Raw genomic sequence first — 26,762 nt, 5'->3', positions numbered from 1 at the left:
CAGAAGGATAAAGCTAAAGCCATGATTTTTCTCCGTCGTCATCTTGACGAAGGATTGAAAAATGAATATCTTACATTAAAAGATCCTGCAGATCTTTGGAAAGACTTGAAGAAAGGTATAATCATTAGAAAACGGTAATACTTCCTCAAACCCGATATGAATGGACGCATTTGCATTTACAAGATTTTAAATCTATAAATGAATATAATTCTGCAATGTTTCAAATCACCTCACGAATGAAATTGTGTGGGGAAAAAATAACTGATCATGATATGTTGGAGAAAACTTTCTCAACCTTCCATGCCTCGAATGTGCTTCTGCAGCAGCAGTATCGAGAGAAAGGGTTTAAAAAATATTCCGAGTTAATTTCTTGCCTTCTTGTTGCTGAACGCAACAATGAGTTGTTATTGAAAAATCATGAAGCGCGCCCAGCTGGCGCTGTCCCATTTCCTGAAGTAAATGTGGCAAATTACCCCAGAAGAGGTAAATGGCAAGGTTTTAATAATAAGAAAAATTATGGAAGGAAAAAGAATTATATTCAAAAGAGAGGATCTCACCAGAAGTGGGATAAAGAAAGGAATATCGGACAGAATAAATCAACCGAGGATAAGTGTTTCCGCTGTGGTGGAAAGGGCCATTGGTCACGTACCTGTCGTATCCCAAGGCACCTAGTCAATCTTTACCAGGCATCTTTGAAAAAGAACGACAAAGGAAAGAAAACAAATTTTGTTTCAAATGATGCTGAGAACTCCACCACTCATTATGATATATCTGATTTCTTTGAGGATCTTGAAGGAAATATTGGTCATTTGATCAATGATGGAATAGTTTAATATGTGGGATTGTGAAGTATATATGTAAATAAATAATGTAAAGAACTTATTGTTAAGTTTTATTTTCTATGTATTTAAGTTTTAAATGTGATGTACATAAATAATGAAATATTAATATTTATGAATTTTGAAATTATTAAATGTGTCAAATTTTAAAATAAAATTTCAGTATATGACATTATTTTATGTACAATGTTTCTTAGAAAAATAATTCTGATCAAGTATTCAATTTAACTGTGCATACTACTCATTTTATTATTGTTTGTTTTTGAAGAGAATGGCAAGGATATGTAATGAAGATGTATGCCTTGCGGATAGTGCAAGTTCGCACACTATTCTCAAAAGTGATATATATTTTACCCATCTTGTGCCAAAAGAGGAATATGTTAATACTATTATTGGCTCAGGCAATGTGATAGAAGGCTCCGGAAGAGCTATAATTTTGTTTCCTGGAGGAACAAAATTTATAATAAATAATACACTATTGTCTACCAAGTCTCGAAGAAACTTGTTGAGCTTTAAAGATATTCGCTGAAATGGATATCATATTGAGACTATGAATGAGAGAAATCATGAGTATTTATATATCACAACTCATGATTCAAATAAGAAAGTTATATTAGAAAAATTACCCTCACTTTCATCTGGGTTGTATTATACCAAGATTAGTGCAATTGAATCACATGCCACTGTAAACCAGAAGTTTACTAACCCAAATGAATTCATAACTTGACACGACCGTTTGGGTCATCCGAGAACAACCATGATGAGGAGAATTATTGAAAACTCTCATGGACATTCACTAAAGAACCAGAAGATTCTTAAAACTAGTGAATTTTGTTGTGCTGCATGTTCTCAAGGGAAGTTAATTTTAAGGCCATCACCAATAAAGATTGGATTTGAGTCCTCTGAATTCCTAGAAAGGATTCAAGGTGATATATGTGGACCTATTCATCCACCATGTGGATCTTTTAGATATTTTATGGTCCTGATAGACGCATCTTCGAGATGGTCACATGTGTGCTTATTATCTTCTCGCAACCTGGCGTTTGCGAGATTACTGGCTCAAATTATTCGATTAAAAGCACAATTTCCAGAAAATCTAATTAAAGCAATTTGTCTTGATAATGCTGGTGAATTTACATCCCAAGCTTTTGATACTTATTATATGGCTAATGGAATAAGTGTTGAACATCCAGTAGCTTATGTTCACACACAAAATGGGTTAGCAGAATCACTTATTAAGCGCCTCCAATTAATTGCTAGACCCTTGCTTATGAGAACAAATCTCCCAACCTCGGTTTGGGGCATGCTATTTTACATGCCACAGTACTTATTCGTTTGAGGCCAACGAGTTATCATCAATTCTCTCCTATGCAATTAGCTTTTGGCCAGCAGCCAAATGTTTTTCATTTAAGAATATTTGGGTGTGCGATATATGTTCCCATTGCACCACCTAATCGCACCAAAATGGGACCCCAAAGAAAATTGGGAATATATGTTGGATATGATTCTCCCTCTATAGTGAGGTATCTGGAGATACAAACTGGAGATGTATTTAAAGCCCGGTTTGCGGATTGTCATTTTGATGAATCAAAATTTCCAACATTAGGGGGAGAGAATAAGCTTCCTGAAAAGGAGATTAACTGGAATGCATCATCGTTAATGCATTTAGATCCTCGATCAGAGCAATGTGAACTAGAAGTTCAAAAGATTATACATTTGCAAAGAATAGCAAATGATTTGCCTGATGTATTTTCCGATACAAAGAGGATAACTAAATCTTATATACCAGCAGAAAATGCCCCAATTCGAATTGATGTCCCAGTAGGACAAGTAGCCACTGAAGCAAATTCACGCTAGAAGCGTGACAGGCCTGTCGGTTCCAAAGACAAAAATCCTCGAAAGAGAAAAGAGGTAAATAATATTTCTGTTGAAAAAGACATAGTAGGGACACCTGCAGTTGTCCAAAATTCTGATATAACGCTAGAAGACGTTCAGGTACCTGAAAATTGTGAAAATGACGAGATCTCGATAAATTATGTCTTTACAGGAGAGAAATGGGACCAAAATAAGACAATTGTCAATGAAATATTTGCATATAATGTGGCATTAGATATCATGCATGAAAGTAAGGATCTTGAGCCAAGATCAGTCGAAGAATGTCGATAAAGGAATGATTGGCCAAAATGGAAAGAAGCCATGAAGGCTGAATTAGACTCACTTGCAAAACGTGAAGTTTTTGGACCTGTAGTCCGTACACCTAAAGATGTAAAACCTGTTGGATATAAGTGGGTATTTGTGAGAAAACGAAATGAGAAAAATGAAGTTGTGCGCTATAAAGCCCGACTTGTGGCACAAGGTTTTTCACAAAGGCCCGGTATAGATTATGAAGAAACGTATTTTCCTGTAGTGGATGCGATAACATTGCGTTATTTGGTCAGTTTATCTGCATATCATAAACTGCATATGCATTTAATGGATGTGGTAACAGCCTATTTGTACGGCTCATTAGATCGGGATATCTATATGAAAGTCCCTGAAGGACTAAAGATATCTAAACCATCCAATGAATATTCGCAAGTGTTATACTCAGTCAAATTGTAAAGATCTTTATATGGTCTAAAGCAATCTGGACGAATGTGGTATAATCGTCTTACTGAGTATCTGGCCAAAAATGGATTCAAAAATGATGATATCTGCCCATGTGTTTTCATAAAGAAAACTACATCTGGGTTCATTATAATTGCTGTGTACGTTGATGATTTAAATATCATTGGGATTCCTGAAGAGATTCCAACAATTATAAAAACTCTAAAAGAAGAGTTTGAGATGAAAGATCTTGGAAAGACCAAGTTTTGTCTCGGCCTGCAGATCGAGCATATAAAAGGAGGGATCTTTATTCATCAAACAACATACACAGAAAAGATATTGAAAAGATTTTATATGGATAAGTCACATCCCTTAAGTACCCCAATGATCGTAAGATCTTTGGATGTGGAAAAGGATCAATTCCGTCCTAAAGAAGAAAATGAAGATATCCTTGGTCCTGAAGTACCATATCTTAGTGCCATTGGAGCGCTAATGTATCTTGCTAATAATACGCGACCCGATATATCATTTGCTGTGAATTTACTAGCAAGATATAGTTCATCTCCAACCAGAAGGCATTGGAGTGGAATCAAACAAATCTTTCGATATCTTCATGGGACGGTTGATATGAGATTGTTTTATCCCTATGGATCCAAGTCACAACTAGTTGGCTATGCAGATGCCGGATACTTGTCTGATCCACATAAAGGAAGATCTCAAACATGATATCTGTTTACATATGGTGGAACAGCTATATCATGGAGGTCCACGAAACAGACGATTGCTGCAACCTCCTCTAATCATGCTGAAATACTTGCGATACATGAAGCTAGTCGCAAGTGTTTTTGGCTCAGGAGTTTGATCCAATATATTCTATCATCATGTGGACTGATTGATCATATGATAGCTCCAACTGTCCTGTTTGAAGATAATACAGCATGCATTGCTCAACTTAAGGGTGGATACATCAAAGGTGATAGAACAAAGCATATTTCTCCAAAATTCTTCTTCACTCATGACCTTCAAAATCAAGGGACAATTGATGTCCAACAGATCCGTTTAAGTGACAATTTGGCAGATTTATTCACAAAGTCACTCCCAAAATCCTCCTTTGAAAGACCGGTACATGAGATTGGGATGCGCCGATTTCGAGACATTAAATAATGTCAGCAAGAGGGGGAGACTGTACTCTTTTTTCCTTGGTCAATTTTTTTTCCATTGGGTTTTTCTTGACAAGGTTTTTAATGAGGCAGCCCCATCATTAAAGGATATTGTACTCTTTTTCCTTCACTAAGGTTTTTTCCCACTGAGTTTTTCTTTAGTAAGGTTTTAACGAGGCAATAATCCTAAATGGGCATTCAAGGGGGAGTGTTATAATAACAACAAATTGAATGCCCATTTATGAGATTGGGCGGCTAACTTTTCCTAAACTGAAGGAATTGCTTTTCAAAGCATATTAGTAGTTAATGAAGGTTGAAAATTAAGGCCTATCACCTGTATAAATAGGTGAAGCCTCGCTTCAGTTTAAACAACAACAACAACTGAATATTATTCTCTCTCCCTTTATACACATAGCAATAATAAAGCAAATGCTATTCTATCTCTCTTTACTTTTTATACTCATTTCTATTTATATATATATATTTATGCAATTCTCTCTCTCTTTACTTTTTATACTCCTTTCTATCTTTGTATATATATATATATACATTACTTTATTTTACAACATTTTTTAGTTTTTTTTTTTTTTATTGCACGTGATTACTTGAGTAATCAGACGTTAACTTCTGTGAGAAATGCTGTTAATGTTTTCTTTTTAACCGAAAGGAAATGGACTTGAAAAAGACGAGAGATCCTACGTGTACATAGATCAAAGCAAAACCATGGTTACATAGACACGTATAACCCGTCTCTCTACTCTCCACTCTCTTTTTCCAGTCCTTTCCACTAAGGATATTTTTGTTTTTTTCATTATTACCGGCCCAAAAAATAATTTATCTTCACCTAAGACGACATCTCCTCTTTTTCTCGTCTCGTCAGTCATAGACAATTCCAATTCCACCCTCTTTCACCCATCTCGCCCCGATTTATTTCTGTCAGAACCCGTTTTTCCATTTCCACGAAGTTCTCTCTCATCTCTCTCTTTCTCTCTCCTTTGAAAGAGAGGGTCCAAGTCTTCTCTTTTCTCCAACTCTTCCCAAGATCTCTCACCGATTTGGATCCTTAACTATTCTCTATCTCTATATTCGCTCTTCCACACTCCGTCGCCGGAACTCAATCGCCGATCGCAGATCCGTGTCTTCTACTTCTCGATCTGAGGCACCATGGCGGCCGCAAACGCTCCGATCACCATGAAAGAAGCCCTAACCGTGAGTTATCCTTTGAACTTCGCGAGCTTCATTTTTTTTAAGCTCACTTAGCTCAATTCAACTTGTAGTTCTCGAATTTGAAATCAGAATAATTGGTTTCGTTATAATTATCAATGTTTTTACTGTTATACTGAGCACAATTTCGGATTTCAAGTTAAATGCTATGCGAGTCCAGTTTACTTGCTTCCTTACTCTGAATTCGAGCAGATCCGTGTTCTATTTTGCTGTTTCGTTTTAAATTTCTGTTATTTTGTGTGTGAACTGGAGAGCGAGGAGCTTGAATCGTTGCTTTGTTAACGGTGAATTCGTTCGACTATTTAGTGAACCGAGTGATGTGATTCGGTTTGTGATCTGGCTTTTGTGGTTTGCAGTTGCCTAGCATCGGCATCAATCCGCAGTTCATCAATTTCACGCACGTGACGATGGAGTCAGATAAGTATATATGCGTTCGAGAGACGGCACCGCAGAACAGCGTGGTTATCGTTGATATGAACATGCCAAATCAACCTTTGAGGAGGCCTATCACTGCTGATTCTGCTCTTATGAATCCAAATTCTAGAATCCTTGCGTTGAAAGGTAGGTTATTGTCTCTTGTAGTCTTCACCTGAATTTGAGATTTTGCCTTGAAATGCTACTTATATTCAATGCGCATTTAGTTAGCTTATTTTTCTTCAAATTAAACTAAGCTATTGTTTCTTGGAAAAGGAATGCAATTACCATTTATGCTCTTAGTGAACCAAAAGATAAAAAATCGTGTACCTATGTTCTCATTAGATGAGGAATTAGTTTAGAAAGATGATGTGCGAGTTGGACTATAACTTCAGAAAGATGTTTTGAGAGTTCGACTATTTCTTAATGATCCCTGAACTTTACATGTTAGATATTTTTCCTCCGTGCATTTGCTTCTGTTAAATGCGTTAATCATTCCCAATTTATGCCATATCAATTAGATTTAGTGGTCCTTTAAATTTACCATGTTGACAACGGGTGTCTGGGTTTCCGGTGTTAAAAAGAAAATAAGCAATTAACTGATACTATTATGCACTGTGTGTACACACACACACACAACACGTAGGAAAAAATGTTCATAGTGCGTCCAATCATTGGGTAATCTTCCAATCTTGTGTTTGATTATGTCATGTGCTTTTTTGTTTTCGCGTCAGCTACACACACAGACACAAACACAAAGAAATATTTTTTTAGGGGTAGTATTCAAGTTTTTATTTGCTTACATCATGTGCTTTTGGCACTTCAACTATTTTACTTTTGGGGTTATCTTCACTGACAAGCTACACAATTCCTTTTGAAGCCCAACTGCAAGGGACTACCCAGGATCACCTACAGATATTTAATATTGAAATGAAAGCAAAGGTGAAATCATATCAGATGCCAGAGCAGGTAACTATTATTTACATGTACGTTTGTATATTTTGTAACATAACGGGTTCAGAGGATCATTATATTAATATTCATGAATATCCTTATCTCATGTAGGTTGTCTTTTGGAAATGGATTACACCCAAGTTGTTGGGTCTTGTGACACAGACCTCTGTATACCACTGGTCAATTGAAGGTGAGATAACAGTAATATGTTTAACCTTAATACTTTGGCCCTTCTATATTTCCCATGTATGCATATTCTCACTCATTGTGCTTGTAGCTTGTTTGAAAGTTATTGACTAGCATGTTTTATGGGATAGAATTAGACGCCTAGAATCTAGTTGGTGTAAAAATCATGATCTTTATAGGGGAGTTCCCTCATGTTCAGAGATTGGAAGGCTATGCTTTTAGATAAATATTTTGTTTTATGTTTTTGCTTTTGTATAGGGGATCTCTTATCCCCCATTTTGTTTTATCCTGCTCCTCATCTTAATGAAATTGTTTTTTTATCAAAAAATAAAAATAAAAATAAAAATAAATGTAACTTGCAGGTGAATCTGAGCCTGTAAAGATGTTTGAGAGAACTGCAAATTTGGCCAACAACCAGATAATTAATTACCGATGCGATCCTACAGAAAAATGGTTGGTCTTGATTGGCATTGCTCCTGGTTCACCGGAGGTATATTTCTGATGCCTACTATATTAGATTATTAGGTCAGGTGGAATACATTTCAACTATGCTATAGTTTTTTTAGCTCATATTTTCTTGTCGTTATATGTATTGTTGCTGGGATTATCCATGTATAGTTGTACCTCAATTATTATCTTGTTACTGTGATGTTTACAAGCCTGATCTACTTTATTTGTGCTTGCTGTTGTTTTATCATAGAGGCCACAATTGGTGAAGGGAAACATGCAACTTTACTCCGTGGATCAGCAGCGTAGTCAGGCTCTTGAAGCTCATGCTGCATCCTTTGCTCAATTTAAGGTGAGATTTGATATGATTATGTGCTCCTGCACTTATTTATTGATCACCTGAATAATTGCATACTTTGACTGCTATGTGTTGGATGAAATTTAATTTTTCTTTGGACAGGTTCCTGGAAATGATAATCCTTCAGTTTTGATATCTTTTGCCTCAAAGACACTTAATGCTGGTCAAATTATATCGAAGTTGCATGTTATTGAGCTGGGTGCACAGCCAGGTCTGCATATTTTTGCCTCTCACACCTGTCTCCTATGTATTTATTCTATGGCAACATGGGTGTTACACAAACGTGTCTTGTAGTATCAAGTTACTTGTCCTCTCCTGATTTTTCAAATTTAAATCCCAGTGATACTGGTAATGATGAACATTTGTAGCCGTGATGGGTAATGAGTTAGAGAGGCAGTAATTTTTGGACAATTCATGAGGACATGTGGTAAACTTGCATTTGGTAGTTGATGTCATAAATCCATAAGCTGTATGTTGAAATCGATCAGGGATCCTGAGGATGAATAGGATATTTTAAAATTGAACTTTTTGTATCATTGTATTAGCTGTGACTAAATTTTCCTCTGGAGTCTAACCTGTTAATCTATCAAATTTGTTTCCAGGGAAGCCATCATTTACCAAGAAACAGGCAGATCTTTTCTTCCCACCAGATTTTGCTGATGACTTTCCAGTTGCAATGCAGGTATTAAAGCAGTTGTTGTGTGTCGGCCATTTTATAAACAATGCAGATATTTGATTTTGAGCTTTTTTTTTTGTTTGGCAGATATCCCACAAATACAATTTGATTTATGTGATTACCAAACTTGGGCTACTATTTGTGTATGATTTGGAGACAGCAACTGCTGTGTATAGAAACAGAATTAGTCCAGATCCAATATTTTTGACAGCAGAAGCTACGTCACTGGGAGGCTTTTATGCCATCAACAGGAGAGGCCAGGTGTTATTGGCTACTGTCAATGAACAAACCATTGTGAATTTTGTCAGCGGCCAGGTAGGTTTCTGATTAGCATCTAACATGTAGACTGTGAAATATAATCACACTTTAACAAATTTCATCTGGCTATTATTACAGTTAAACAATTTGGAGCTTGCAGTTAATCTTGCCAAAAGAGGAAATCTTCCTGGGGCTGAGAAGCTGGTATGTCATTCTTTCGTAGAACTCAACTTCAGTGAAAATATTTCTAACTTTGGGTTGTTGCCAAGGCAGATGCTGAGAATTTGAATGTGTTGCCTGTTAATTTTCTGTGTTTCATATAGTTCCCAAATGTTAACTAGAATGAAGTTTGATTGTCCACTTGCAAAAAAAAATGAGGTACTTAGATCGGTAATTTCTAAATTTTCATATTAGCATGCGTGAGCTCATTTAACTCCATGACTCTCTCTCGAGTCTTGAGTCTTGACAGACATTTCCTTACCTTGCTTATATTGGTCTCGTACTTGTTTTGCATTGTCATCCTTTCTGTTTGACATTCTGTTTAGGAGTTTACACTTCTATATGATTATACGAATGACCATGATGGTGAATGCTGGAGATTTGTTCCTTTTTAAGTCACTTCACATTTACATTCTACATTCTTCATTGTGTTTTTTTGCGTCAATTTGTTCTTTTGCATTTTGGAAAATACTTGGCATTAGTCATTTGGTTGTATTATATATTGGCTTCTTTAAAATGATTTCGTGTTGTCTCATTTTTTTCTTCATCCATGGGCGTATTAACGTTCTCTGTTGAAACTATAGGTAGTGGAACGATTTCATGAACTCTTTGCCCAAACAAAGTATAAAGAAGCAGCTGAGCTTGCTGCTGAATCTCCGCAAGGAATCCTCCGTACGCCAGATACAGTTGCCAAATTTCAGGTTTGTTGTTAAGTTGTGTGTATAGTTTTTCTGCTGCTTCATTTGCAGTGAGTATAATCTTTCATTGTTTTCCAGGAACTGTTATTTTTGCAACTATCCTTTTGGTTGGTCTATTAGATTGTGATTTTTAAGAAGTATTCACTATATGTTTCAGAGTGTTCCTGTGCAAACTGGGCAAACTCCTCCACTGTTGCAGTATTTTGGAACACTTCTAACGAGGGGGAAGTTGAATGCCTTTGAGTCGTTAGAATTGTCTCGGCTGGTTGTGAACCAGAACAAGAAAAATCTTTTGGAGAATTGGTTGGCAGAGGACAAGCTTGAGTGCAGTGAGGAGCTAGGAGATCTTGTTAAGGTTGGGTTGCTTTGAAGAAATTAAAAATATTGTTATATAAATTTTATGCTTTTGCACCCCCCCCCCCTCTTCTTTCTCATTGTCTGCCTGATGTAGTAGTCCTTCTCTTTTGATTGCGTCAAATGGTGTACTTATAATGATATTCACAAGTCTTTTTCCTTCTAGACTGTGGACAATGATCTTGCTTTAAAAATATATATCAAAGCCAGAGCAACTCCAAAAGTTGTTGCCGCATTTGCTGAGAGGAGGGAGTTCGATAAAATTCTGATTTACTCCAAGCAGGTGCCTGTTTACTTATCAAAGAATATTTGATTCCCACTAATTTAATTTTTATTATTTCATGTGGATGTTTTACTTACCTATATAGCTAGTATAACGTCCATGCCTTTTCATTTTACTTTAAGAATTTGAGCTTAAAGAGTTTGCACTGCCTTTTTGTTGTGATAGGTTGGGTACACTCCTGACTACCTCTTCCTTCTTCAAACAATCCTCCGGACAGATCCTCAGGTATGAAGAACCTCTGCAGTTGTTTATATTGTAGTTTATTAATTTAGAGTTTAAACTAACTATTGGGTATGTAGTAGTAGTTCACTTAGGTAGCGTTTGTTTTGAGGTACTGAGATAGAGACTGAGAGACTGAGACTCAGTATCGTGTTTGTTAGTTCAGAGACTGGTACTAAAATTTCTGTCTCTGTCTCTAAAATTTCAGTATTTCAGTACCTCCAAAAAATAGGGACACAGGGGACTGAAATTTTTAGAGATGGAGACTGAAACTTTAATAACATTTTATACCTAAAATACTTTCATTTCAATTAATTCCAATTTTACTCTTTGTGCAAATTAAATTAGAGTTTCATTCTTGTTTCAATTCCTGTCTCCTATTTTGCACCAAACAGAATACTGAGATTTATTTCAATTCCTTTCTCTTAGTCTCTGTCTCTCAGTCTCAGTCTTTCCGTCTCTGTCTCTCCACCAAACACTACCTTAATAAACATGTTCTCTGCATTAGTTGAGAGTGTCTGCTTGAATTTTTCTGTTAATAGAAACTCAATAAGTTCATTTTGTTTTGCAGGGTGCTGTTAATTTTGCATTAATGATGTCTCAAATGGAAGGGGGTTCCCCAGTTGATTACAACACTATAACTGATCTGTTTCTTCAGGTTTGGTTTTCGCTATGATCAAGCAATTTTGATGAATAGTTATTTGATATCCTAGCTTTTACTACTGAGTTTTTGTTAAAATTATTGTCATTTTCATTTTGGCGGTTCCTTGATCTTTTCAGAGAAACCTGATCCGTGAGGCAACTGCTTTTCTCCTAGACGTTTTAAAGCCCAATCTACCGGAGCATGCATTCCTTCAGACAAAGGTGTTGCCTTTAGTTTCACATTCGTTAATTTGAATTTGGCGTGTTTTTTTCCCCCTCCCTGCAGTGGAACAAACTCTTTTCTGAATTGTTTTTCAGGTGTTAGAGATAAATCTGGTGACTTTCCCCAATGTTGCTGATGCAATTTTGGCTAATGGCATGTTCAGCCATTATGACCGTCCTCGTATTGCCCAACTATGTGAAAAAGCTGGTCTTTACGTGCGAGCTTTGCAAGTAATGAATTTCCATGTGCATTTTTCTAAATTGAAACTTAGAAGTCATACCTATGATTCATGATTCATTACATTATTTTTGGTGCAGCATTACACAGAGTTGCCTGATATAAAGCGTGTGATTGTGAATACACATGCAATTGAACCTCAGGTTTGTAGTCATTTTGCATGGGTTCTCTCATATCTGTGTGTGTTATTTTCAGCACCATAAGCTTTTTGCGTCCTACTTATTCACTATGTGGTTGTTACAGTCACTTGTCGAGTTTTTTGGTACTCTGTCCCGAGAATGGGCACTGGAGTGCATGAAAGACCTATTGCTGGCCAATCTTAGAGGCAACCTGCAGATAATTGTGCAGGTACAGAAGTACCAGCGTCTTGTATGATTTATATCTTACTGAATATAATTTGATAACTAAGCTTGCTTGTGTCTGACTGTCTGTTCAGGTTGCTAAAGAATATTGTGAGCAATTGGGCGTTGACAGCTGCATAAAACTTTTTGAGCAGTTTAAGTCTTATGAAGGACTGTACTTCTTCCTTGGATCATATTTGAGCTCCAGGTAGGACTCCCTGTTTTATGACAGGATACGATGACATGCTTGGTCCATGTAGTTGATGTCACTTGGTAGGAATTAGGAAATGGCTTAGTTGTTGGATATAACTAGCCTTTGTATGATGTCAGTTTACTCCTTTTGTCCTTTAGGTATTTCCAATGTAGTTCTGCTAATGTATGTTTGTGAATAATATGGAACAGTGAGGATCCTGAGATTCACTTCAAGTACATTGAGGCCGCAGCAAAAACTGGTCAAATCAAAGAAGTTGAGCGCGTGACAAGAGAATCAAATTTCTATGATGCTGAGAAAACAAAGAACTTTCTGATGGAGGCTAAACTTCCAGATGCACGACCTTTAATCAATGTCTGTGATCGTTTTGGATTCGTTCCAGATCTTACACACTATCTATACACAAGCAACATGCTTCGCTACATTGAAGGTTATGTTCAGAAGGTATCATCACAATATTCTGTCTTATAAGTTATGCCCTCTCTCTGTCTATTTTTCATAACTTTTTGGCCTTGTTTTTTAGGTGAACCCGGGGAACGCTCCTTTAGTGGTTGGGCAGCTTCTTGATGATGAGTGTCCAGAAGATTTTATAAAAGGCTTGATTCTTTCTGTTCGTTCATTACTGCCAGTGGAGCCCCTTGTGGATGAATGTGAGAAGAGGTGTGGTGTCTGTCTCCAATCATATGTTTTCTTGCTTTGCATTCACATTTCTGATTCTTATGCTGGGTTTATTTATTTTTTTATGGTATGCAGGAATCGCCTTCGCTTGCTCACGCAGTTCCTAGAGCATCTTGTAAGTGAGGGAAGCCAGGATGTTCATGTCCACAATGCTTTGGGTAAAATTATCATAGATAGCAACAACAACCCAGAACATTTTCTCACGACCAACCCATACTATGATTCACGAGTAGTGGGCAAGTATTGTGAGAAGCGTGACCCCACCTTGGCTGTTGTAGCCTACCGACGGGGACAATGTGATGATGAACTTATTAATGTTACAAACAAAAATTCTTTGTTCAAACTCCAAGCGAGGTTAGTGGTATATATTTGGTATTTCTTCCACAAAATTATTGTTTTGGATTCATTACTTACATGCTTGTATTGTGATGACAGATATGTTGTTGAGAGAATGGATGGTGATCTGTGGGCTAAAGTTCTTAGCCCTGATAATGAGTACAGAAGGCAACTTATTGATCAGGTTGTATCTACTGCTTTACCCGAAAGCAAGAGCCCTGAACAAGTTTCTGCTGCTGTTAAGGCCTTCATGACAGCTGATCTTCCGCATGAATTGATTGAACTTCTTGAAAAGATTGTGCTTCAGAATTCTGCATTCAGTGGGAACTTTAATTTGCAGAATCTTCTTATATTGACAGCAATTAAGGCTGATCCATCCAGAGTAATGGATTATGTCAATAGACTGGATAATTTTGACGGGCCTGCAGTTGGAGAAATGGCTGTTGAAGCTCAGTTATATGAGGAAGCATTTGCTATTTTCAAGAAGTTCAACCTGAATGTTCAAGCAGTTGATGTCTTGCTAGATAATATTCACAGCATTGATAGAGCTGTGGAGTTTGCGTTCAGAGTTGAAGAAGATGCTGTTTGGAGTCAGGTAGCCAAGGCTCAACTCCGGGAAGGGCTAGTAAGTGATGCAATTGAGTCATTTATACGCGCAGATGATGCTACACAATTTTTGGATGTTATCCGTGCTGCTGAAGATGCCAATGTGTACCATGACTTGGTTAAATACTTGCTGATGGTAAGGCAGAAAGCAAAAGAGCCCAAGGTGGACAGTGAGCTCATTTATGCATATGCAAAGATTGATAGGCTTAGTGACATTGAGGAGTTCATTCTCATGCCAAATGTTGCTAATCTTCAAAATGTTGGTGATCGACTGTTTGATGAAGCATTGTATGAGGCTGCAAAAATCATATTTGCCTTTATATCTAACTGGGCCAAGTTGGCTGTTACACTAGTAAAACTGCAACAGTTCCAAGGTGCTGTTGATGCAGCAAGGAAAGCAAACAGCGCAAAAACATGGAAGGAAGTTTGCTTTGCTTGTGTTGATGCGGAGGAATTTCGCCTGGCCCAGATATGTGGTCTCAACATTATTGTTCAGGTACAGTGATTAGTTGTTTTTCTCTCTCTTTTTTTTTTGAATTTGTTATTTAAATGCATTTATATACTGATGTGGGAAGGTTGTTCTTTATACGATGCAATCTGATTTCAGTTTAGTGTGTTTGAATGATCTGGCTTTTAGAATAAAAAGTTGAACCAAGGTCTGAGGTCTTTGTGGTTATCGTAAGAGCTTGATGTTGGTATACTGGTAATGAACTTATGGAATTTCCAATGCTTATCATGTCATTCTATATTGTTAATTTTGTAGGTGGATGACTTGGAGGAGGTCAGTGAATATTACCAAAATAGAGGTTGCTTCAATGAGCTCATATCTCTCATGGAGAGTGGTTTAGGGTTAGAACGGGCACATATGGGTATCTTCACCGAGTTGGGAGTTCTGTATGCTAGATACCGCCCTGAGAAACTAATGGAGCATATCAAACTATTCTCAACTCGTCTCAATATTCCAAAACTCATTAGAGCATGTGACGAACAACAGCACTGGAAAGAATTAACCTATTTGTACATCCAATATGATGAGTTTGATAATGCTGCAACTACCATCATGAACCATTCACCTGAAGCGTGGGACCACATGCAATTCAAAGATGTTATTGTGAAAGTTGCTAATGTGGAGTTATATTACAAGGCTGTCCATTTCTATCTGCAAGAGCATCCAGATCTTATTAATGATGTTCTGAATGTCCTAGCACTTCGTGTGGACCATGCACGTGTTGTTGACATCATGCGAAAGGTATCTTTGATAGTAGCTGAATGATTTAGTAGTCTTGCTTCATCACTTGCTCGGTATATAATACTAATGTGTTGTATTATTTTCCCTGTGATGTACCATAGGCCGGTCATTTGCGTCTTGTGAAGCCATACATGGTTGCTGTTCAAAGCAATAATGTATCAGCTGTTAACGAAGCCTTGAATGAAATATATGTTGAGGAGGAAGACTATGATAGATTGCGCGAGTCCATTGATTTGCATGATAACTTCGACCAAATAGGCCTTGCACAAAAGGTAGACTACATTTGTTAATTACTACTGCTTACTGCTCAGTTTCAATTACAGAAACCTAATAGTTGATTATTATTATTACTATATGCTGCAGATTGAAAAGCATGAGCTTCTTGAGATGCGGCGTGTTGCTGCATATATCTACAAGAAGGCAGGTAGGTGGAAACAGTCTATTGCCTTGTCAAAGAAGGATAACCTCTATAAGGATGCCATGGAGACAGCCTCACAATCTGGTGATCGTGAACTTGCGGAGGAGTTGCTCGTTTATTTCATTGATCAGGTACCAGGTTCAGTTTCCGATTGCATATATGATTTATTTTCTCTCATTATCCTTTTATTCTCTGCTAATGCACTGCGTAATGGCACAAGGCACTAGATCTTATGGAAATGTTACTATATGTCCATTCTTTTTACAATTTACATTGGTAATTGCATATTAGCGGTACGACTTGTAGCATGTGCAATTTTAAGTCAAGCAGAATAATTGTTGACACCTGGTTTTGATAATAATTTCTTAGTCAAGGTTATAGTTACTCCTCCTTCTGACATCCTTTTCCGTCTTGCTGTCAAAAACTTCTGATTGAAGAATTGTTTTTTAATACTTCTTGGCATGGCCCATTTGAATGCTAATATAGTGATATTCCAATCTTTTATGTTATACGATTGAGTCTTCTAACTTTTCTTTCACAAACTTGTGCAGGGAAAGAAGGAATGCTTTGCCTCGTGTCTCTTCGTTTGCTATGATTTAATACGGGCTGACATTGTTCTTGAACTGGCTTGGATGCACAATATGATTGATTTTGCCTTCCCATATCTCTTGCAGGTATGCATTTTCTGTTCCGTTGAGTAGTATCACTTGTAATTAGATTCACGTGTATTTTATTCTCTAACAATATGTTGATAATAGGCTACAAAACTTTACAGACTAATTAGTGCTCCTTCTCCCTCCCTGACATCTCAGGGAGTTATGGTGGTATAATGGATTTGACTGCCTTTGCAAGGTCTTTGGTAGTCTATAGATAGTCTTGAACAGTTACTTTGATATTGCACTTTGCGGGTAAATGAGGAAATAATAGAAACTTCTATGCATGCCAGTGATGTTTTGTGGTTGTCTTACGCTTGTTGTTCTATCAATTCTTTGATTGATTATCACATTTTCTTATTATTATTTCTGTCATATAGTACTACTCTCTCACCGTATCTCCTTTGCTTCTGTAGTTTATCCGTGAATATACTGGCAAGGTTGATGAGCTGGTGAAGGACAAAATTGAAGCGCAGAATGAAGTGAAGGTTAAAGAGCAAGAGGAAAAGGATGTTGTTGCACAACAGGTAATTGGTTTGGTTGTTTTCTGTTAATATAATTTTTGCCGTGGCTTTGTTGAGTACTTGTGACTTCCATGGAAGCAAAGTTTTCAAAATTGTTTCCTTCTTTTGTCAAAAATGCTGCCTTATCCTTGACTTCAATACGGCCCTTGGGTTACTTATTCTGGGATATGATTTCTGTTGCAGAACATGTATGCTCAATTGTTGCCACTTGCTTTGCCCGCACCACCAATGCCTGGAATGGGAGGAGGTATGGGAGGAGGCTATGGTCCTCCTCCTCCCCCTCCTCAAATGGGTGGACTAGGGATGCCACCAATGCCTCCTTTTGGCATGCCACCCATGGGTAGCAGTTATTGACAGGTATCAAACCATGTCGTGTTTAGTGTGAACTAGGTCCTCATGGAGAGTAATTTAGCAGCTTCGGCGGTCGCATAGAATTTCTTCTGGGATTTTGGTGCAGTATTCTTTCCTTGCTTAGCGTGGTGGTTTAGGTTCAATTTATAAAATAATTTCAGGTGTCTGGCGATGGTTGTGTCATAATAGTCTTTCTAGTTTCTTTTTGTTTGTAGATGCGGCATTTTTTGGGCTTCTGGCCCTAGCTAGCTGATGAAATTCTGTATAATACCATTTTATTGTATTAAATGAACTCGTCCCATGTTTAATACCAAAATTTACCGACTCTGAATCCCATCATGATGTGCACAACTGCACATGTCCTGACCCCTCAATTAAGTCGACTCTTCCATTCCGGTGTAACCTCTAACTACAAGTTTACTTGCTTTTAGTGTGCAGGTTGTTTTAAAATTTGCGAGGCGTTTTTTTTCTTTTTTGGGTGCACTACTTATTTCATGTTTAACCGTATTTATTATCAGCTGCCATTGCTTTTGTTGCAGGTTTTTTTATGCTATTAATGACAAATTTTTAACAACTCTAAGTGAAATTCTAAAGTGGTCCTGAGATTAGTTCCCCACTTCATTCCATGCTGAATTAGACGAGATGATATTTTAATTTTGATGTTAAATGTTTGAAAAAATGATGTTATTTAATGTTAATGGTCACACATTTTTTGTGAGGATAAAATATTTTATGGTTTATTAAGATTAAATGGTGTTGTTTCATTCAGTGTCTAGCACCAAAACTAAAAAAATGACGTCATTTTGTCTAGTCAAGCATAGGAGAAAAATGGATCCTTTTCATTTTTTTTTAACAATTGAGGGCGTAAAGTGTGATTTTTCACCATTAATTTTATAAGTGAGACTAATAATAAATATGAAAAAAAAAGCAATTAAGGGTTAGAGGTCATACTTTGCATTCTCAATTCTTTTTAACAATTGAGAAGATTCATTCTCGTATAGAAGGATATGTGACAAGTCACTCACGATGAGACGAATATCTCGAAGAGAAAGGAGTGGAACTAATGCGGTATAATTTTTTCAGTCCGATTGATTTTCTAGTGCAATTGAAATTTTAAGACTTTTTCAAGTGAATGTAATTGAGAGGATTAAATGGCTCAAGTGCTGGGGACTCGATTACAAATTACAAAGGCCAACTAATATGTATTCTCTCATCCCGATATCTTTCAATTCAACGTTACTATGGTTGATATATTTTTTTAATTTTTATGCACCTTGACCATAATAGTTCGCAAGAAGATATTCAAGTATATACATTATGGTGTTTACTTGGGTGAATATGATTGACTTTTTAAAGGTACAAAAATGAAAGAAATTGTGACTATTTGTTTTGAATTTTCTCTTTGCCTGGTGGTCTAAATCATTAGCACTTTCTACTTGATAGTTCTGCAGATTTTGTGGAGGTGTTAATCTAGAAAATCTTAAATCGAACTTAGAAAAAATTAGCCTTTTTGGGTGGTGTTATATTGTTTTAGTCAATGTTCTTGTTAGTATGCTACTTACTATTCGGTAAGGTGGCTACTCTGATAAAGTTGTCAGTTTTAACTTTTTGTAAAGACGTTTTTTATTTTGTAGTTGTTATTGATTTAAAAACGTATCACTAAAAGTGTTGCTTAAAGAGAAAGTGTTACCCTTAATCGTTAACTTGGCTCTGATACCAATTTTTCAATTTCGATTTTTCCATTAATTTCCTTTTCGAAATTTCTATTAACTCTTCATATTTTGCTTCGAATAAGTTTATAATTTGTATAGATTCAATTGGTGGTGTTTTATTTAAAGGATTTTGATAAAAATAATTTGCAACTTCATAATCTAAAGTATTGACCATTTCTACTATTTCTCTTGTATTTGTTATATGATCATTTATTACTAGTCCTTGATGTATATTTATAATTCTGATTTCATATTTATAGTTTTTTAATTCTGTTTTAATTTCTATCATAATTATGATATTCTTTTTTGCATGGATTATTGTATATAAAATCTTTTATCTGTTTATCTTTTTCTTTAATATAATTTCTCAAATCCTCAAAAACTTCTTTTATTTCTACACTTTCTCTTGTTTCTAAATATCTTTCTAATTTTTCAACTTCATTCTCCATTTTTTCTTTTAACAGCTTTAATTCTTTTAAGTCATAATATGGTTTTCCAGGCATTTATAAATTTTTGAAGTTTAATTCTAACTTATTTATATTTATTCTTATTTCTATCCTTTTTATTAAAAGGTCATCAATTTCGATCTGAAGATTATTTAATTCCCTTTTATACTCCTCTATTTTACTTTTTAATTTTTTCGCCCTTTTTCTTTTTATTTTATTTTCTGGTTTTTCAATCTTTTTATGCTTCATTATTTATTTTAGAATTTCTGCAAATTCTATCATCGATTCATCACTATTTTCTAGAGACTCTATTAATTTTTCTAGCTCTTCAACTTCTCTTTTTAACTTGTCATAGATTATTTTTAGAGCTTCAAATGTTCTTTGATTTATTTCAGAAAACTGTAAATAATTCAAACGATTTTCTCTTTCAAAAAGCTCTTGTTTCTTGTCTTGATATGTTACATATATTTCTTCTTTATTTATTGTCATAATTTAGTATTTAGGGTTTCATTTAATTTTTCGACCTTTTTTGTTAATTCTTTTATTTCAGAATTTTCTTCTTTAATTTTTAACTTAGATAAACTTAAAGGGCTATTAATTTTAGATTCTCTTATTTGAAAATTCGATGAAACCAATTTTTCTAATGGTTCTTTTAGTAATAAAACTGGGTTTTCAATAGCTTTATATTTTGGTATTTCTATTTTTACAATTTTCTGAAATAATTCATCGACATAAATTCTTTCTCTGTTTTTAAATATTATACTATGATGGCTATTTGTTAAAGCATAATTTATTGCATATGTAATTGAAAATGGTTCATCATCTTGTTCCATTAGATTCTTTCTGTGAAATTTATAAGCCAAACTTATAGATCTTCCAAGATTTTCAGTTGATAAAGGTATAACATATCCAAGATGGGCATTGAATTTAACATTTACATTTGCCAAATTTTCATGAACAAATCCAATTATTTGATCTATTGGGTCATCAGTAATTCTTTTGTCACATATTGCTAAACTTATTGGTGAATTAATTCCTTTCATATATGTAGATTTGATTAAGACTTGTATAGTACTAATATGAATCCATCCAATTTTAGATCTTTTTTGTTGATCCTTAATTTTCTCAATATGTTTACTCAATTCTTCATCATTTATCAAAGCTATTTCAAGTTCTCCATTGGCAAATTTTATCTTTATAGGGGCTTCAAATTGAATTTTTTTCATAGTATATTATATTTTTTCTATTAAAGACTTCTTTTAAAAGATTTTGTTTATTAAAATTTTCATTTGATTTGAGATTTAATTCTGTTTTTAGAACAGCCTATTTTTCATTATCTAATAAAGCAGTTAATCTATAATAATCAGATTCTTCCGTTAATTTTAAACTTTCTAAATAATTCATAACTAAAAGATTAGGATGAAGATGTACCTTTTCTGAAGAAAAACTTCCTTTATTTAGTATATTTTACATAAGGTGTTTTTATCTCCAGAGGGGAGATTGTAGATACTAACTCCAGAGGGAAGTTTAGAACTATTTTTTCCTAAGGGAATTCTTTGTCAGACTACAGAATCGCCTCAGTAGCTTCCTCCTTGCTCTTCTAGCATATGAGTACTCTTAGCCTTCTGCTTTCTGTTTTCTGATGCCTTCTTCAATTGCCTAAGCAACCTATTTATAATAGTTGGGTCTGATGGACAATTCCCATCCTTACCCTTCTTATGACGTCATTGCTTACGTCATTGTTTGTTATCTTGCACCAGCTACATTATTAGTGCTTTATGACCTAAGCGCTTACATCATTATGCAATAATATTGAGGGATGCTTTAGATGCACTGTCCTCTTCTTTTATCATGTGGGCTTCAGATGTATTGTCCTCTTCTTTTACCATGTGGGTTGATTCCGTTTCATTATTGCTTTCTTCAGATATTTCTGAGGCACATAGCTGGCACTTGTGGTCTTCTCTATCTTTTATCAAATAGCAGAGATTCCTCTTTATCCCTTCAGGAAATTTTTCTAAAAGTCTAGATAAGTTGTAGAATGCTGATTCAAATTCTACCAAGAGTCTCATCTCTCTTTCTTCAATTTCATTTCTTTTGCTGGACACGAGCAGAGTATTTCTACTTTTATAATTAATCCTTGTGTGAGATTCCTTTGTTATTTTTTGAGTTCTTTCAAAGACCCTTGCTAATGTGCTGGCTAGTCTTCCTTCATGACTGTAAATTGTTAGATCTTGAATTTGATCAATTGGTTGAAAATTTTCTGGGAAGACGGACATGAATATTACTTGGTGTGCTGGAACCAAGCATTCTTCTTCTTCATTAAAAATAGGTTGACTGTTTGTAAATTTTAGGGATACATCCCTTGGATTTACATTGTCAATCATATTTTTAAATCTCTTTACTGCATCAACAAATTCTGCAGGAAACTCACTAATAATTTTTAGATCATTAAAAATTAAAATTGTATCAATTAATCCATACTAGAAGAACTGATAAGTGTCAGATGGGGAAGCATCTGGAAAGATAACCAGCTTTGTTAGCTGTTCTTTGGCAATAGGATAGTATCCCAAAATTGCCCTTTTTTCTTCAGTCCAATTCAGGACTATATTAAGGGTTTCTCTGAGATTTGATCTACAGACCCTTTTCTTTTCCTTGATTTCAGTCCTTGTAGGAATGTTTCTTATTATTCCTGTTCTCTGGGTTTGAATTGGAGCTTTATCTGCTCTTTTTAGGGTTTGCTCTGGATGAAGAGCTTCATATTCCATGAAGGATTCTTTTGCCTCTTCCAATGTTAAAAATTCTCCTTTATGAATTATCCTTTATTGATGTGTGAATGGTGCTGCTTTTTCTCAGGCATCATATACTCCTTTCATGGGGCCATTATAAATTACATAATATTTTTTATCCTGGGTGGATTTTTTAATAATTTCAGCAATTGTTATATTTTCTGAAATTTTTTCTTCACCTGACTTGTCCACCATGCTTAGTTGGCTAAACTCTGATGGTTTCGGTTGTTGTGTTGATTTCATTGCTTGAATGGCCTTCTTGAGAGATTGGATCTGTGTTCTTATTTGCTGACAATGCTTGTATTTTTCGAGCTCTTGCTCATATTTTTGAATTTCTTGATCTAATGCGTTGTAGACGAACTCCATTCTCTTGTTAATGTATCTGCAATAACATTTTTGTCACCCTTAATATATTCAATCTTTATTGGATATTGTAACAAAAATAATTGCCATCTTACCAATCGTCCATGATTATAATCAACTTTTAAATTATATCGTATGAAACCTGTTAGGTAACTTGAATCTGTCCTTAATGTAAATTCTCTGGGTAGTAAATCAATTTTCTATTTTTTAAGAGATTTAATTGCTGCTAGAGTTTCCTTTTCATGAGTAGTATATCTCTGTTTTGTTGGAGTGAAAGTCCCTGAAATATACCTGCAAAGTAATTCCTTTGGGGAATATTTAGAATCTAGTGATTCTTTTTCTTGTTCCAAACTTCTTATAGCTTTCTTAGCTTTTAGACATTCTGACTAGGTTATGTCTGAAGCATCTGTTTCTACTATTAAGTAGTCATTTTCTTCTGGAATATAAAGTTCTGGAAGTTTTTCACATAATTCTTTGACTCTTTGAATTTGCATACTATCTTTTTCTTCCCATTTTCATTCTTTTTTAGTACTTATTTTTGGAAATAAGCTTTTAGTGTATTCTGTTATATTCTTTAAAAATCCTTGATCAGAAATATAATTTATACACCCTAAAAATCTTTGTAATTATTTTCTATTTTCTATTTTATTAGGAAATAAATTTATCTTTTCTAAAACATTTGGTTGAAATTTTAACTTTTCTTGAGTGGATAGAATTAATCCAAGAAACTCTATTTCCTGTTTTGTTATTCTTGCTTTCTTTTTGCTAAGAACTAATCCTTTTTCTTTACATCTTTCTAAAACTATTAATAATTTTTGAAGATGATCTTCTCTATCCTGTTTTGTAAAAATTAATATATCATCAATGTAAACTAAAACAAATTCATTTAACTCTTTTAGATTTTCTTCCATAAATCTTTGATAAATACCTGGGGCTTGTTTTAATCCGAATGGTAATACATTCCATTCATAGAGCAACATACTTGTTGATTCTTTTATTGGACAAGTAAAAGCAATTAATTTCTTTGTTTCTTCATCTAGACGAAATTGCCAATATCCTGATTTTGTATCAAGAGATGAAAATCAAGTTGCTCCTTTGATTTTTTCTAAAATAGAATCTTTCCTTGAAAGTTTATGAGCATCACCAATAGTTGCTTCATTCATCTTCTTATAATTAATTACCATCCTTCGTTTTCCCCTTTTAATTTCATTATTGTTTTCGACATAAAAGGCTGGAGCCTCATGAGGACTTTTACTTAATCTTATAATTCCTTTTTCCAAAAGATCTTTACATTCTAATGAGAACTCTTCTCTATCTCTTGCGGAATAAGGAATTTTATTTGGAACATTTATCTCTTTTGTAGGATCTTTTAATTTAATGCTTACTAATTCTTTATTTGTATTTTTAATATCTAAAGGATTTTCAGCACAAATTTCATCCAAAAGTTCTTCTATCTTTATTTCGAGATTATTTTTTGGAATATTTATTTGAAAGTATAAATTTAAATAACATGTTTCTAATATAGAAAATATTTTAAATTTTAAGATCTTATCTATAGTAGTAGTTGGTATTTTTATACGTTTTGATTTTTAATTTATTGAAGAATCGTGTGGTGCTTTTAAAACTATATATGTTAATTCTTGAATGAATGGATGATATAGCTTTAAAAAGTTATTTCCTATGATAAAATCCATTCCAGAATCTAACATATATATAGATGGAACAATGAACCTATAATTTTGAATAAATATTTTAGCCATCTCTATTTTTTGGTCAATTTTATGTATTGATTTGTCAGCTATTCTAACTCTTAATGGTTTCTTTAATTTTTTCCAATCAAGTTTTATATTTGTACTAGCAAAGCATTGTGTTGCTCTAGTATCTATGAAAGCATTTATAAACTTTTCTGTTATTTTTATAGTAATAAATGTGACATTATTACTCAGTCTCTGAGTCTGTTTCTGAGACATATTCAAAAATATAGTCTAAGTTATCATCACATTCTTCTAATGGTTCCATGAAACAAAACTTAGCAATTTCTATTTGTTTGGTAAGATCCTTTTTATCCTTCTCTTTTGGACATTCATTTGCAGAGTGTCCTTCTTCTTGGCAATACTAACACTTACAATTTTCTTTTTTATTTGGGCAATAGTCATTTTTTTGTCTTTTGTTTTTATTGTTATTTCTTTTTCTAAAATACCTCTTTTTTCTCCAGTTTGGATAGTATTTTCTTTTTCTAAATTGATATTTTCTTTTTTTTTTGAAAATTTTTATAAAGACCATATTTTTGGGGTATCTCTTCATTATTCTGACAGCAAATTCTAATTATATTTGCAAATCTTTTTTGAGTCGCTTCTTGCATACAACGTTCTTTTATTTCCTCTCTTATTGCAGATGTTGCCTCACCAAAATTATTTTCAATTGTCCCTCTATTTATTTCTCTTATAAATCTTCCCATTATAAATTCATTAGCAGGATATGGAAGTTTGTTATATACATACTAAGATAATGGTCTTTATCTTCTTCTTTTAATTTATAATAATGTATTCTATATTCACATATATAGGACTCCACATTACATAAATCATATATCTGAATATTAGCTAAATGGTTTTTTGCTTCTTGATATTCTTTATTATAGACTTCTTGTCTATGATCTATAATATTTTTTCCAAAAAATTCTTTATATAGAATCATCATTATATATAATATCTTATCATAAGCTGTTGTTTTTGTTGCTAATCCTTCTATTATTTGGTTTTCTATTGATGTCATATAATCTCTTACAGTTCCTTTAGTATGAAATCCTATGTAATTTCAAATGTCTCTTCCAGACAATTCACTAAGTTTGGATTAGTAAAGGCTTCTAATAAGAAGGAATTCAACCAGTTCTCGAAAATTTATTTTTCATTCTTTTTACAGTCTAAATCGAGCATTCTTTCTCCTTCCATTTCCTGGATTTTAGGAACGTATTTTGATGGTATTTTTGTATATTTTGAATCTTTATTTGTAAACCCTTTTTTAAAAGCATAATTATCAAAACTTGTTTCCATTTAAATTGAGATTGATTATCCTTAGATGTTCCAGCTTCATTTTTTACTTGTATTGGAATTGCTGGTTCTTCGTCACTTGAATAATCTAGGATGTGTTCTTCATTTTCTATATTTTCTATATTTTCAGAATTTACTAATTCTTCTTCTATTTGAAATCCCTGTTCTATAATATTATTTTCTTGAGCCATTTTTAATTGTTTAAAAAGTATTGTAACTTCTTCTAATTTTTTTTCAATATTTTATAATTTCAATGGTGATTTTACTTTTAATTCTGTTATGTTGATTATATTTTGAAATTTTTCTTCTTTGAGATTCTCTTTTTCCTTATTTCTTTGAAATTTTATGGATACTAATATTTCTTCAAGCATATCTACTATAGAATTTAATTGTGGGTTAAAAGTATGATAAAAATGTGGGGAATCATTTCTATGGTAACATTTTTTAAAAATTCCGTGTGAAATATAAGTTTTTTCAGGTTTTTGAAGTCTTTCAATAAAACTTATAGTAAAATAAAGATTTTTGAAAAAAATCATTTTGTATTGATTTTAAGAATTCGGTGTCATTACAGTTAACATTAGTTAAAATCATTAATTTTTGATCTATTAATTTTGATCATTTAATTATTTCTTCTCTTAAATCTTTTAATTTACTTTTTTCCATTAGGTGACGCTTTTCTTTGTGAAAAGTTATGGTTTTAAGTGAAAAGTGTGGCTTTAGAATGTATGATTTAGATTTTGCCACGTAGACATCTTTACCATAAAATTATTTTTGGGATCTTTATTTGAGTACTGGCTATTGTAATATATATTTTAGTATTTTACCTAGATTCGGGATGAGAAAGGTGGGTAAATCCAAAGAGCAGAAATTATGCGAAGCTTTAGATAAGATGGATGGTGTAACTACAAATTTTAACATTCTTTCAGAAACAACAAATATTATTAGTCTAAAAAGATATCTTTAATTTATCCTCCTTAATAAATATATTATTTATTAAAAAGTATTATACTATAATTTAATCATATTGTATATGCATAAAAAATAATTAAATTATTAGTTTA

The 26,762-nt window shown here is 34.0% G+C and overlaps 1 protein-coding gene across 1 annotated transcript; it reads left to right on the top strand.

Moving 5' to 3' along the window:
- On the top strand, window positions 5,527-17,677 carry LOC107608689 (clathrin heavy chain 2). Its single transcript, XM_016310395.2, has 30 exons — window positions 5,527-5,794; window positions 6,166-6,370; window positions 7,104-7,192; window positions 7,289-7,367; window positions 7,726-7,853; window positions 8,064-8,162; window positions 8,271-8,379; window positions 8,771-8,850; window positions 8,932-9,159; window positions 9,241-9,306; window positions 9,906-10,022; window positions 10,177-10,374; window positions 10,540-10,656; window positions 10,822-10,881; window positions 11,447-11,533; window positions 11,656-11,739; window positions 11,836-11,970; window positions 12,058-12,120; window positions 12,221-12,325; window positions 12,414-12,526; window positions 12,721-12,973; window positions 13,053-13,189; window positions 13,283-13,561; window positions 13,643-14,645; window positions 14,913-15,398; window positions 15,500-15,670; window positions 15,762-15,947; window positions 16,368-16,490; window positions 16,886-16,996; window positions 17,177-17,677. The coding sequence occupies exons 1-30, from the start codon at window positions 5,750-5,752 to the stop codon at window positions 17,345-17,347; spliced, it is 5,127 nt and encodes a 1,708-aa protein (XP_016165881.1). The 5' UTR covers window positions 5,527-5,749; the 3' UTR covers window positions 17,348-17,677.

The sequence above is a fragment of the Arachis ipaensis genome, chromosome B07, assembly GCF_000816755.2.
Source record: "Arachis ipaensis cultivar K30076 chromosome B07, Araip1.1, whole genome shotgun sequence".
Lineage (NCBI taxonomy): Eukaryota > Viridiplantae > Streptophyta > Magnoliopsida > Fabales > Fabaceae > Arachis > Arachis ipaensis.
This window is presented reverse-complemented; position numbering and strand designations above follow the sequence as displayed.